The following is a 14,330-nucleotide window of genomic DNA, read 5'->3' as shown; positions in this document are numbered from 1 at the left end:
CACTTATTACTTTTTTTCCAGTCCAGATTTGCCTTTGTGAAATTGGTCATACTAAAAACAGAGTCTTTGACAAAGGCACAGGAGACAAACAGATTAAATGAGAGAAAAACTATCTAGAACATGTACAGAAATACTGACACAAATGAGTATATGAGTAATACATTAGTATTTGGATGTTTTTTGATAACTTTTTCTGCTGAACATGGAAGTCTAATTTGATAACTCTTGCTTCATTTTAACCTAGTACTGATATTGTTTAATCTGGCAAACATTTCAAAACACCACTTGTTGTAATGTTACTGAAGTATTTATGTTTTTTAAGACTTTTGCACACTAAGAATGACATTGCAGCTCAAAATGGGTCCAGTCTTCTAGTTCATATGTAAAAGGGGGTCTTTATTTGCTTCAGTAAATGAGATTAACTGCTTGCAGTGTGATATGGAATGTTTAAGTTTTTGAACATGATTGCTCAACACGTTTAGAGCCTCAGTACAGACCTACACGGCTGTAAAACCAAACATACCAAATGACCTTTGACGCAAATGGATGTTAATGCAAAAGGTTCAGTAGTGTAATAAATCTAAACTAAAGGGCAAATACTTCTGGAAAAGGGAAGACTTTAAAATATCAGTATGCGGCAAACAAGTCAGGAACTATTGTTGTCTCTGTTTAATCTGTCATTATCAATCTATAAAATTTATTGATCTCTATTAAACATTTTATTTTGTACCAAAACCCCTGGCCTGACTGTGGGTAAATGTAGGTCATATGGTAAGTGGCGTCTTGCTGCCAAGTTGTTCACACACATTGAAAGCATGTGTTTCGCCATCTCTTTAAGGGCCACAGTAGGTACGCTTTGTAGTGCCAGCCAAGTGTAACACTGAACTTACAGTCTGATGAAATACCAGGAATGGGTGCCAAATTAGTCATGTAGTATTTACTTACATTGCAAAACAAAAGCTTTACAATTGGAGGTGTTTTCCCGTAGTAGTGTGGGACTCAAAATGGGTTACTGAGGTGGAATAAAAGCCATTGTGAGTCACGTTCATTCATACTGATTCAACATGCATTCCTTACTGTTGCAGGCTTTTTTGTTATTCTAACAAATTGTGTTTGTTTAGAAAATACCACTGTGTTTCATATTGAGAAATGGTCTGCATAAAACTCATGTGCAGATATAAAATGGATGTAGGGGGGATGGAATGCCAAAAGGAGGAAAAACTTAAAGAATATGTATTTTCTGTCATCGTGGATGGGTTACTGAATGGGTCTACCGGCACAGGCCCAGGGGCCCAAAGTGTTATGGGGTCCCCCTGGCCATCACCTGCAAAATACTACTTAAATAAACATGTACCAACAGCTAAGAAACTCAAAATGACTACAAGGAGGCACGAAAAGACCATAAAAATGCTCCAGGAGTCCAGTTGAAAGAATTGTGTTGAATCTGGAAGAAACATGGTCCAGAAAACAAAAGGAATTATTGGTCAATCTGACCATATTCAGTCCAATGAATTTGCTTTATTGCTATCAGACGGATGCTATTATGCACCTCTGCAGAAAACAAACCGATATTCAAATTACTTTATTCCTTCTGCTATCAGGCTGCTTAACAACCATGACAGTGATTTGGTTTGTTTCTTTTGTAGTTGTTGTCGTTTTCTTTTATCACCTGGCTCCTTGTGTAAGCCCATATGCGGCATCTTGTAGGTGTTTAAGTGTGTTCGCTGCCCTTGTCCTGACACCCATACGCCGATCTCTTGTCACTGACATGTTGTTGTTGAAGTTCCAGTGCTGCTGTTATTCTAAGCATGTTTGTTATCTATCTATTTGTGTTTACTTATTTTGATCTATGATGCAAATAGGGAAAGCTGTCAAAATGAATTGTCCTTTAGGGATGAATTAAGTTTTCTGAATCTAAATCTAAGATGCAAAGATGCAAAAATACTGCAACGAGTCACAAACTGACTACAAAAACGGGCAAAACAACCACAAAGAGACCCAAAAAAACCAAAAAAAAATAATAATAATCACCTCAAAAAGACACAAAAGTACCACAAACAACAGAGACATAAAGCAAAACCAAACAAAAAAAAAACAGACACAAAACAAAACATAAAGGTGGGGAAAAAAATGGAAAAAAGGCCCCAACAGCTGGGTAATTTTATTTTCTCTTACTTTGCATGAGTCCGAGTATCTATCTGATTTCTAACTGTGGAAATATTAGTTGTTTTGTGATGGAAAACATTGAAAGTTAAATACATTTAAAAGAAAAAGATGCCAGATTAAGAAAATATTGGGTGAACATCTGCTGAGTGCAGAGGCCCTAAGGTGGGAGCCACATGCTATGGTATAGGGGCCACCTTGTGGTAAAACGTAGTGCTGTCCACTTACAGATTAACAGTCACGGCAGGGCTCAAATGAACAAGCTACATTTGAGGGAAAGAAAAAATCCAAACATCACTGTGGATTATGACCATTTCGGAAGTGTTTTTCTGTGATAATAAATAGGGACGTCTCTGCGCAGCCTATCGGATTCCGGGATGCAATACGCATCCAAATGAAAAGAACGCCAGTCCTTTCACTAATCCTTGTCTATCCTTTTTATCTCGGGACTCATAGCAGTCGGATCACTATGGGACAGCGAAGCGGTGGGACAAAGCCATGCGGATGATATTCCTGTAAATGAGAGAAAAAAGCAAGTCTGTTTGACTTCAGTGGGCGCAAACTGGGCGCATGTAGACAAGCTGCGTATGCGTAAACGTGGGCCAAAATGTTCCTCGTCCTGCTCCTGGGGCTCTACGTGGCCACAGGTGAACTTCTCTCCCCAGTGAGCTCCTGCCCGTCGCAGTGCAGCTGTTTTTACCACAACCTGAGTGATGGATCAAAGGCCAGGTAAGGAGCTTGTCCATATGAAAATCAATTTATATATTTAAAAAAAGCACATTAGAATGTGCTCTGGTTTGTGCGCACAGACGCATCTTTTAGACAGACATGTCAAATTCTTATATTAGGACAGCTGTTTGCATAGAGGTGAGCACGTGTACAAAAGATAATTCAGGGAGTGCATGTCGGTCCAATTTTATTTAATGCAGGATTATCTCTCAAAGGCACTTTCAACATCACCATGCGTTGTATGCGAGTTTAGATGGATTGGGGAAAAAATATTTTTCCAGAATTATTAACCAGCATTTTTGCTTCTTGTAAACTTACTACATGTTTTATATCCTTTAGACTAAAAAAAACGCCATTTAATCAATAATCAATCAGATTTTAATGCGTATTTATCATAAATTATGTTTATTTTTTTGTTTACTGTTACATTGCAAAACTGCGTAATTTGTGACTCGAATGTGAACACAAATATGATGTCTCCATTTCAGGAGCGTGATTTGCAACGACCCCGAGATCTCTCTCGTGCCTGTCGGGTTTCCTGTTGACACGTCCAAACTGCGGATTGAGAAGACGGCCATCCAACAGATACCAAGCGAAGCCTTCAACTACCTCTCCAGTCTGGAATTCCTGTGGATGTCTTTCAACACGCTGTCCGCCTTGAGCCCGGACAGTTTCCGGGGACTGCTCAACCTGGAGGAGCTTCGTTTGGACGGGAATGCCCTCACCGCCTTTCCCTGGGAATCTCTCATGGATATGCCCAGTCTCAGACTTCTCGATTTGCACAACAACCAGCTCACTTCGCTGCCAGCGGAGGCCACCTCTTACATCAAGAACCTCACCTACCTGGATCTGTCCAGCAACAGCCTGCTGACGCTGCCGGAGGAGGTGCTGTCCACCTGGCTGGCGGCAAAACCTGTGCAAGGGCCAGAGAGCTCCAAAATGATACTTGGTAAGAAGTCCCTGCTTGATTTAAAATACAAAAAGCACATAACACTGTGTGTAAAGTGTGTTAATTTTAAAGTCAAAGGTCATATTTTATTTCAATACATCCTACACTGCAAAATCTGTCAAGTCTATCTAACATAAAATAATCAACCAATTGCCTTGGAAAAGTGAAGTAAATATAACTATAAATCCTAATTTGTGTTTACTTTATATCTAAGTCTTAAGTTTACTTGAGATTACTTCATATGTAAGTTTTAAATTGACTTAATAGTCTGTATTTACTTAATTTTGTGTTGCAACTTAAAAATGACAAGTTTGATTAAATCAGTCTAAGTTTGTGATTACTTTTCGTTCTTTCTAAGTACTAGCAAGTTCAGTTAACCAAGTTAGTTTGACTTAACTTGATCATGACAGAGAGGATTTTGCCAATAATGAAGTTAGGAGATCTGCAAGTTTTGTTTAATTTATAAAAATGTACAAATATAATGAACTAGTTTGCCACCAGCAGAATACAGATATACAGTAAACTTGGTTTACTGAAGTTACTAAAACTTAGACAGATTGAATCACTTAAACTTGTCATTTTTAATTTGCAACAACAACTTCACAGATTTAAGTAAATACAACTACATTTTAAGTAAACTTAACAATTAGACATAAAATAAACAAACTGAAATTAACAGTTATATTAGTTACTTTTTCAATTTTTTTTCTTTCAAGTAAAATCAACTTGTCAGATTTAACAGTGTATTCAGCATATACATGCATTCATTAAATAGTTTAAAATATACTATGATGTATGGACAATTTGTCAACAACTTTAACTCTTTCTGTGGACAAACATAAGTTGAATCTGATCTATATGCAAAACGCCAAGTTTATTTCACACTTGCTCATCTTCTGTGTTCAACCCATTCATTCTCATATTCATCTGTACAGCTGGATCAGCTCTTAAGGCTGGTGCTTTGGTCAAGGACAGGGAGGCGGGAAGGACAACACAACCTGACCTTGATCACTAGACCCCCATCATCATCATCATCATCATCATCATCATCATCATCATCATCATCATCATCATCATCACCACCACCACCACCACCATCATTGCCGTAGTCATGGTCATGATGTAGTTTATGAATTAAATGTTAATCCTCTTACAGGATTAACATCCAAACATCCACACCGGCCATCTGCAGGCTGGTCTATCACTTTGCACTCAGCTTGACGATCGTCTTCCCTTTGTAACCTCTCTTATGGCCTCGCCCTCACCCTCAGGTCTCCATGACAACCCCTGGGTGTGTGACTGTCGGCTCTATGATCTGGTCCAGTTCCAGAAGTCTCCGACTCTTTCGGTGGCATTCATTGACACGAGGCTCCGGTGTTCAGCTCCTGAGAGTGTATCAGGGGTCTTATTTAGTGACGCAGAGCTGCGGCGCTGTCAGCTCCCACGCATCCACACGGCTGTGGCGCGAGTCCGGAGCGCAGTTGGGAACAATGTGCTGCTCCGTTGTGGGACCATTGGAGTCCCCATCCCAGACCTGTCGTGGCGTAAGGCAGATGGGCGACTCCTTAATGGAACAGGTGAGTCAGCAGATCTTTGCAGTGTTGGAAGAAGTATTTAGATCCTTTACTTAAGTAAAAGTATTACTACCACAATGTTAAAAAAATACTATGTTGCAAGTACAAATCCTGCATTAAAATGGTTCTTAAGTAAGAGGTAAGTATAATCAAGAAAATGTATTTAAAAGTATTAAAAATAGAAGTATTCAATGCAGAAAAATCCACAAAAAAAGAGCCCATGTACAAAAACTCCAAATTATGAAACAGAAAAAAAATTCCACCACTGGATCATTGCATGTTTGTCCGTGTTGTGTCTGAGACTAGATGCTTTTGTCTGCACTGTGCTGTTAATTAAACAGACAGCTTCCAGTGGAAATATTAAGGTTATAAGTCTGCCAAACAGCTGTGGCTACAACACTGAGTTATGCAACACTGCTGATTATCATTGCAACATTGTATAATCAACTGCTTTGTGTCTCTTTGCACATCAGTGAAAGGGGATATTTGGCAGAGGCCACATAATATTGTTATTTTAAATTTAATACCTTTTGTCACCATTGTAAAACGACCATACTCTCCCCTCTCTGCCACCACAGTCCAGCAGGAAACCTCAAAGGAGGGAATCACCTGGTCCATCCTCAGTGTCCCAGCTGTGTCCTATCGGGATTCAGGGAAATACATCTGCAAGGCCTCTAACTATGCGGGGAACGCTGAAGCTGTTATTTCTCTCATTGTCTCTAACTCACCAAAACCTGAGGGGAACCAAACCAGCAACGACAAGAAATCCAAAGCCAAAAAACCCAACCAAATGGGCAAAGCTGCCTACCAGGAGAAACTGGTGGCCAGATATGTGGTCCCAACATCCGCCCCTTCGTCCCTGCCTGCTCTAGATCCAGGCCTTCCACCTGGTCTTGGTCCCGATCCAGGACTAGCCAGTTACAGCCTGACTGACAGAGCCACCCCGGGGCCTGCCACTTCCTCCAACCCAGATGCACTGCTGGATCTGGAGAAAACTAATCTAAGCAACTTGGCAGCCAACACCTCATCGCTGCAGCAGGACCCGGATAGGGTGGTGCGCTCTGTAAAAGTAGTGGGGGACACAGACAATACAATTTATTTAAACTGGAGAGCCCCTAAAGCCAAGAACACAACAGCATTTAGTGTGCTGTACGCTGTGTTTGGAGAGAGGGACATGAGGAAGATCAACGTTGGGGCAGGGCAGAACCGTGTCACCATCGATGGGCTGGTGCCCAGGACCAAGTACATTGCCTGTGTGTGTGTGAGGGGGCTGATCCCCAAGAAGGAGCAGTGTGTCATATTTTCCACTGATGAAGCAGCCAGCGCCACCGGGACCCAGCGGCTGATTAATGTGATTGTGATCACAGTGGCGTGTGTCATCGCGGTCCCACTCACTGTCATCGTGTGCTGCGGGGCTCTGAAGAGACGCATTCAGAAGTATTGGGGGAAGAAATCCAAGGACATTCAAGATTCATATGTGACCTTTGAAACACTGTCGCCTGGCACAAAGGCCAAAGGGCTCGAGGGCGAGTATTTGAACAGACTGAATCCAGAGGAGTCCAACAGGCTGCTGTCGGCCCGCTCCAGCCTGGACTCCGAGGCCACAGCCAAGATAGAGGGACAGCCTAATGAGTACTTCTGCTGACGTCATGCTCCAGCTCCGGCTCCTGCTCCACGCCATCTTCCTCGCACTCACCCACATCCACGCCCCAGTCCGACCCCTAATACCCATTCACAACCCCATCACCACCCCCATCCCCACGTCCACCCGCATCCATATCCCCATCACTACCAGTACGGTCACCCTCAGCAACATCCTGACGTCAGTCCCCCTCCCACACGCTCCCGTACGCCCACGCCATGGGATTCCCCCCCACCTGTCCCTCCTCGCTGGATCATGCCTCCGACTCCACCACCACAGAGATCCAACTTCTATCAAAGGACTTTTGCACGCTGCACTATAATGGAAATATCAGTTTAGAGGAATATTTGACATTCATTTTTTTTGTCCAGATATTTGTGGGATATTTCCTGCAGATAGAGTTAAACTCACTGGACTGTCATACATGCATTCACGCATTGATTATATGACAACATTCAAACACACTCAGAATGTTTTTATCACTAAGCCTGTCAGAGAAAACACGTCAAAAGCTGAAAGAGCACAACAATAATCACTGTAATTTATATTTCATCTCATTTGCATGGCCCAGCAAAGAAACCTCTGCAACGTGATCTGACTTTAAGGGAACTCGACGGTCGACACTCCATTGTTTATATCATATATGTATGTGTATGATTTGTATATACTTTACTGGATGATGTACACTTACATATACAAATAAGTCTGTGCCTCTGTATATATCTGTCATATGTTCTCAGAGAAGATATACACATAGGCATGGTTCAACACTCTGGTGTATGGAGAAAAGCTGGAGCTGGAGAGAAGTACAGAAAGGACTGAACTATGACACAATGTAAATAGAGTGGAAATGATGCAAAATATTAAACAATTTCTATTCCCAGCAATGAGACACATACTGAAATATCTTTATGTACCTGTTTCGTGCCACCTAGAGGCATCATTACCCCAATAAATGTAGATCTATTCATTCCAATGATATTATTTGAATATAGTGGAATAAAACTTTTATACATATCCAGTTATCAGTACTGTGTGTTCTTATATGTTTACTTTCACCTCACCATGTTGATCAATTTTCAAAGTGGGTTTCCATCAGCAGTGATTTAAAATGGGTGATTTTTCATTTCATGTTTCATATTTTGATGTTTGATCAAAGTAATTTCAAGGAATTAGGTCAAGATTAAACAACTCTTTACTATCAGTTCGTCCGACACTTTGCAATAAGTTCCTTGAAAATTTGCAAGTTATTTTTACTTTAAAAATGGTATTTATTATAATAAGAACAAACTTCTTTCAAGAGCCTTGAATGGTGACTTATTTCCTTGGAAAAAATGCAGATAATCTACACCAAAATGAATGTATTAACTTCTATAGCTACACACTAAATGGCTGATAAAGTGAAACTCCCAAATATGTGTTGATGGGTTGCCAACTTTTATTATTTTATTATTTCAACTGTTTTATTACCAAATAGGAGGGGTAAATACCAGTTGGAGAGACCTTCTGTAAAACAAAACAAAAAAAACAACAAAACACTGGCAACCTTAAACTTGTTATTAATGGCGTATAAGTGATCGAGAAAGCATTAGTTAGTTAATTACAAGCCTCCATAAAAGTTGACCTAACAAAAAGTGGTACCGTCTTAAACACATAGTGGGTCAGACCTGCTGGCTGTGTCCGGTGTTAATCATGCGTGTCTCTCCCAAGAATTAGATGCCACTTGCTCAGTGCGCGGTACGTCAGGGATTAAGCCTAATAGGCTTCACTCGTCTGCCACACTCGACATGTCTTGAGAACGAATGTAGTCCTCAACTTTAGGGATTTCCGCGGACTATGGACATAATTTGTTACCTGCTGGTTATAGCTTTGTTTAACATCCAGGCGTATATCACTTATTCTCAATGTTTGCGGGGGTGCAGCTGTGTGGAAGACCGTCATGGCAGGTAAGACCTTAATTCATGTTGTCTAAGCTTCACCGAGGTGGAGGTATTTATAACTTATGTAACTGTGTCAGTGGGTGACGGTAGATACATTAAAGACATATAGTAATGTAAAACGTGCATGTTGTCTCAAAAGGGGTTGGCTTTAGGGGGTATGACTGTAAAAAGTAATTCAGGGAACCTGCCACCACAGCCTTGTGGGATAAAAATTCTCATTTAGTGAGCTATATAAACCTTGTAAGTTGCAAACATTATTTTTGAAAAGTTGTGCTGGCATAATGATGTTGACAATTCCATCAACTTAATATTGTGTGCAGTTTATACTCAAATGTATGTGTTAATTGATTTCAAACAAAATTTAAGTTGTAATGAATTTGGTTTTAAATCCCATCCCTTGACCACTTAAAATGCCTGGACAAATTCAGACAGACTGTGTTAGAGACCAGCAGGCCAAACAGCTATGACACAAAGGACATTTTCTTACTTAAAAAGGTGTTTTTTTGCTATCAGTTATTAAGTAAGCAATACTTAAAAATGCCTTTGATTGTAGAAAAAAAGCTGATTACCCCTAACTCATTGTACGTGATTTCATTAGAAGTTGTCATAACTCAACAGGACTGATGCAAACTGTTGTGCAATTTATTTATTTATTTTTAGAGTATAGATTGAGGTTTGCAGCTCTAATTTGGGATCCTATATTCTGTTTATTAAGTGTCAGGTTACACAGTAACTAAATGTCCATTTAAACTCTTTCCTTTAATCATAGGTCGCTCATTTGTATGGAGGAGAGCGCGTTTGGGGCCATACCAGACAACCTTCCAGATGATATGACCAAAATACGAATAGAAAAATCTCACTTCACTGAAATACCCAGAGGCGCATTCTCAAAAACACCCTCCTTGGAGAACCTGTGGCTGAACTTCAATGATATCACAGTGATAAACTCAAAGGGTCTGGAGGGTTTGGGAAACTTAACTGAGCTCCGTCTGCAAGGGAACAAACTCCGTTCAGTACCATGGACAGCGTTCGAGGACACGCCGGCCCTCAAGATCCTGGACCTGAAGCACAACCAGCTGGACGTCCTGCCAGAGCATGCGTTAAAATTTTTGCCAGGTCTGACTTACTTAGACTTATCCTTCAATCAGCTTACGGTGATATCAAAGGAGGTCTTCCAAAACTGGCCTCTGTACCAAAAACTACAGAGCACGGAGGAGCGGGAGGCTTCAGGGCCGAACGTCGTGCTGGCGCTCCACGACAACGCGTGGCTCTGCGACTGCCGCCTGAAGGGCTTCGTGGAATTCATCAGGTCACTGAGTCCACCGATTATACTGATGAACTCCTACTTGACCTGCTCAGGGCCGGATTTTAGGGCGGGCAAGTTCTTCCACGAGATAGAGCTGCAGGCGTGCGTGAAGCCTATCGTCACCACCCCGTCCTCCAACATCAGCCTGCCTCAGGGTGCAAATGTCACCCTGCGCTGCCTCGCTAAGGCCAGGCCAGACCCCGCGGTGTGGTGGACATATGGCCTGAAGATAATCAGAGGATTTCATGGTAAGAGTGTGATGTCAACGATGTGTCATCCACACACCCAGAGTGATATCTGGTGGTAAATTAGATACTTTAACACATTTTAATCGTAGACTTTCTGGCCCGTCCTTAAGATGAGGAGGGCTAAATCTGGATATTGGCCCACTGATAATCACCACTGATTCTCTCGATCTGCACAACACCATCAGTGTTGATTAAGTGTGTTGGAGATTATAGTGTACTTCAGCCTACCTAATGTCAGCCGTGTTGGGCTACTGTGTAATTAAGTAAACATCTGCGTCATTAGACTTAACCTTTAGAGTGGAGTGCTTACTGCAGATCATGACTGCAAGTAACCAGTTCAGTATAAACAAACAGAAACCAGGCTGCTGCTGCCATCAGTGTCTCTGGTACTACCTCTGTTACCACTCCTTGTAAAAACAGTCATCTGTCACAATATTATGGACAGAAACCAGAGCTGGGTAGAGTAGCTGTTACTCAAGTAAAAGTACTTCTGTACGTATTTATATGTCATAATGACAATTATCCATGTAGACGTTAATAGTATTTTGTTTTATTTTTTTTAAATTAAAGACTACAATCCACACTACAGTAATGACAGTAATGACAGTAATGAAGCACTTGGATAGTTCACCTACACATAGTTTAAAGAGTATTTGTAACATTTCAACAGGTTATTAGTTGAGATTCAACAATTCAAGTTTCAATTTGTCTGTAGATATTTATTTATGGAAGATATATGAAAACATATTCACAGAATAATTTAGCTGAACTTAAACTATGAACTCATAGTTAGTCACCACAGGTCAATTGCTGAAGTTCAACTAAATTATTCTGTGAATATTTAGGTTTGTTAATGAACTGTCACATTAACTGCAACTAATAAGCTAATGAACTGTTTCAAATACTCTATAAACTATCTTTGGGTGGACTATCCTAATTAAAGTGTTAGCTAAGACATTAATTAGAACAACATTTAGGTTGCCAAGTAAGTAAAAAAAAATCCCATGCAAGCAAGTCATCAGTAGTCTTGTCAATAATTAGTAAAGAAGTTAATGGGTAAATAATAAGAGATCTTGTAAGTATTATTAGTATTAGTATTATTACAGTCCTAGAGACTGTTGCAATGTCTTTATACTGTACTTTAAGATAAATCCTGCAAACATGTTTGTTAGAGTTTAATCATTTGTTGATTAATTGATCAGTGGATAAAAAATAACTGTCCACTATTCTGACAATCCATTAATCATTCAAATCATTTTTCAAGTATAAAAACAATTGGTTCAAATGTTGTGATTGTAGATATATGCTTTTTTGTATTTTTTTTTTTTTTGTATGTAATTTTATTATTATGTTAAATTGAATATTGTTAGGTTCTGTACTGATGCTCAGACAAAAAAAGCTATTTGTTTACCACAGTTTGTGACTGCCATTATTTAGTGTTTTCAAATGATTGCAGAAATTATTGGCAGATTAATTGATAAGTAGAATTTTATTTGCAGTCTCACAATTTTTGTCTATTATAAAGCTGTTTATGTTTTGCCTTCATCTTTTTGTATGTCCCTGTTTGCATGTAGGAGTCATATTATTATTCAGACTGTTCCTTTAATGGGCACAAGTGGTTTAATTCACTGACTTTTTTTCTACCTTTGGTTGTATTCTGAGGTGCAAAAAGTTGACTGAATATGATAAAATAATGTGTTTTCAACTTGATATGTGGAAACCATTGTTAAGATAATGAACAAAATGAGTTGTCTATACTGAGTTTTATCGTTAAAGCTTGCATGTCTCTTGAAATAACATTGGATGTCCCTGTTTTTCCTCCCAGAGTCTCAGGAAAGAGTGGATGAGGACACCATCAGATCTCTCCTAGTGATCCCATCCCTCCATGCAGCTGACCGTGGTACCTACACCTGCACTGCTGTCAACTTCATAGGAAACTCCTCTGCCAGTGTCCTCCTGGAGGTTGCCTCTCCTGATGACTCCCCGTCTTCACTCTTCCCCAGCAACCTGGCTCCACCTGCTCCTGGTGATGAAAACGTCTACATTGACATCCGCATCGTCAAACAGACAGTGCGTGGTATTACCATTGAGTGGCACGCTGCCTTGGACCGCCCGGCCGAAACCTGGTTCACCATCCACTTTGGCCTCGCTGGCCCTAACAAGAAAGAAATGATCTACATCGGCCCTGGGATTCACTCTTACTCCGTCTCTGATCTGATGCCTGCTACCAAATATGAAATCTGTGTAACGCTTAAGAGTCAGGCACCACGTCCCGGCCAGTGCATTGTGTTTGTGACAGGAAGTGACATCACTGAGATGGAGCAGAGGGAGAAGCTGATTCACATAGTGGTGATAGTTTTAGCCATGGTGCTGGCTGTGCCTATAGGCATGTATGCCTGCACCACTGACACTAAGTTTACCTGCCTGGAGGGCATCGTGGCATCCTGGAAGAACCGGCGGAGGGACAGCAGCCCGTCCGGGATGGAGCGGGAGAGGCAGGGCACCTTTGACAGCCTGCAGGCCGCCAGCGACGAGGGCCTGGTTATGAAAGATTCCAGTGAAGACAGGAAGGTGAGGAGGAGGTCAGATGACAGACAGTATAAGGGCAAAGCTGACCACAGCAGACTCACAGCTGAACTATATTAAATTTCTGTTTTTTGAAGCAACAAAGGAAAACAACAAACTGATCTTGTAATACACCAATATCTCTCTACATCAGTTCATTTTGTAAAGTAGAGTAGAAAACATAGATCTGATTCTAATATATTAGCACAATATTCAAATGAATGACCGTGTTACCTGCCTTGGTTTTAATCTCATCTCTCCCTCTGTTCTAGGCCGTGGAGTTTATTGCAAAGATGTGAATGATGACCTAAGAGTGTAATTCAAGGATTTTCACCACTGTTTGCAGTTTTTTTCTGTCTGAAATTACATGTTTGTCTTTGTACATGATATGTTCAAATGTCAATTATCACACATTTAAAATTGCTGCTGTATGAAGCCTTTGTGGATATTCAAATGGAGGAGTGCTCACAATTAATACTGATGTGTACATTTTGTAAGTTTTTTAGTAGGATATGCAGACTTTATCTTCTGCTCTATCTTTATTTATTTATCTATTTATTTCCGTGTTAGCACTTTAATATTGCTTTATGTATTCACATATGTATTTATCAGACTAATTTCATTTTGGCTTACATTGACTCAACATTGTCAATGACATGGAAATATATTTACATATTTACATCTTTAACCTGATGGTGATTGTGTGAAATGATAAAGTGATTGTGCACTCTGTCAGTAGATTTAGTCAAATGAAGTCAAACTATTGTACAGTATGTCACAACAGCTTTGGGGAGGTTATTTTGAAATGTAATAGGTTGCGTATTACTGATAACACTGTTAAAAATATCATCATTGTTATTAATTTACTACATTTGATAACTTTTTTACTCTACACAATGTTTTAAACTGGGCATGAATAGACTATGACAAAAGAAGGCATTCCTGCACGATGAAAAGATACAAAGCAACAGATTGAATGTTATATTCTACATTTAAAGTTTTTACTGACAAGAATATGTACAGATGTAACCTCTTTTGATTTGTAACTGTAATTTAAGTACATGTAACTAGTTACTCCACAACACTGGAAGAACATATATCTGTTGAGTTTTTTTGTTTGTTTTTATTGGTCTTTATAAGAGCAAGAATACACATTATGTATCAGTGGACTCTGGTAAATACCAAATACACAATATGAAATGTTCAATTACAGC

General features: G+C 40.0%; 2 protein-coding genes across 3 annotated transcripts; both read left to right on the top strand.

The window, feature by feature from the left end:
* The first annotated feature begins 15 nt into the window (after window positions 1–15).
* On the top strand, window positions 16–8,082 carry lrit1a (leucine-rich repeat, immunoglobulin-like and transmembrane domains 1a). Its single transcript, XM_042502458.2, has 4 exons — window positions 16–2,892; window positions 3,381–3,841; window positions 5,113–5,418; window positions 5,994–8,082. Exons 1-4 carry the CDS (start codon window positions 2,771–2,773, stop codon window positions 7,058–7,060), a joined length of 1,956 nt encoding a protein of 651 aa, XP_042358392.1. The 5' UTR covers window positions 16–2,770; the 3' UTR covers window positions 7,061–8,082.
* A 689-nt stretch (window positions 8,083–8,771) lies between these two features.
* On the top strand, window positions 8,772–14,323 carry lrit2 (leucine-rich repeat, immunoglobulin-like and transmembrane domains 2). Of its 2 annotated transcripts, XM_088086328.1 has the most exons (4): window positions 8,773–9,003; window positions 9,767–10,551; window positions 12,377–13,122; window positions 13,389–14,323. In XM_088086328.1, exons 1-4 carry the CDS (start codon window positions 8,894–8,896, stop codon window positions 13,413–13,415), a joined length of 1,668 nt encoding a protein of 555 aa, XP_087942454.1. In that variant the 5' UTR covers window positions 8,773–8,893; the 3' UTR covers window positions 13,416–14,323. The 2 variants fall into 2 exon arrangements, with proteins under 2 accessions (XP_042357553.1, XP_087942454.1); XM_042501619.2 differs by having other exon boundaries at window positions 8,772–9,003; window positions 12,377–14,323.
* Window positions 14,324–14,330: the final 7 nt, after the last annotated feature.

This window comes from Plectropomus leopardus, chromosome 13, assembly GCF_026936395.1.
Source record: "Plectropomus leopardus strain MGB_pleo_1.0 chromosome 13, ASM2693639v1, whole genome shotgun sequence".
In the NCBI taxonomy this organism is placed as follows: Eukaryota; Metazoa; Chordata; class Actinopteri; order Perciformes; family Serranidae; genus Plectropomus; species Plectropomus leopardus.
The sequence above is the reverse complement of the archived record's forward strand: the minus strand, read 5'-3'. Positions and strand labels throughout refer to the sequence as shown.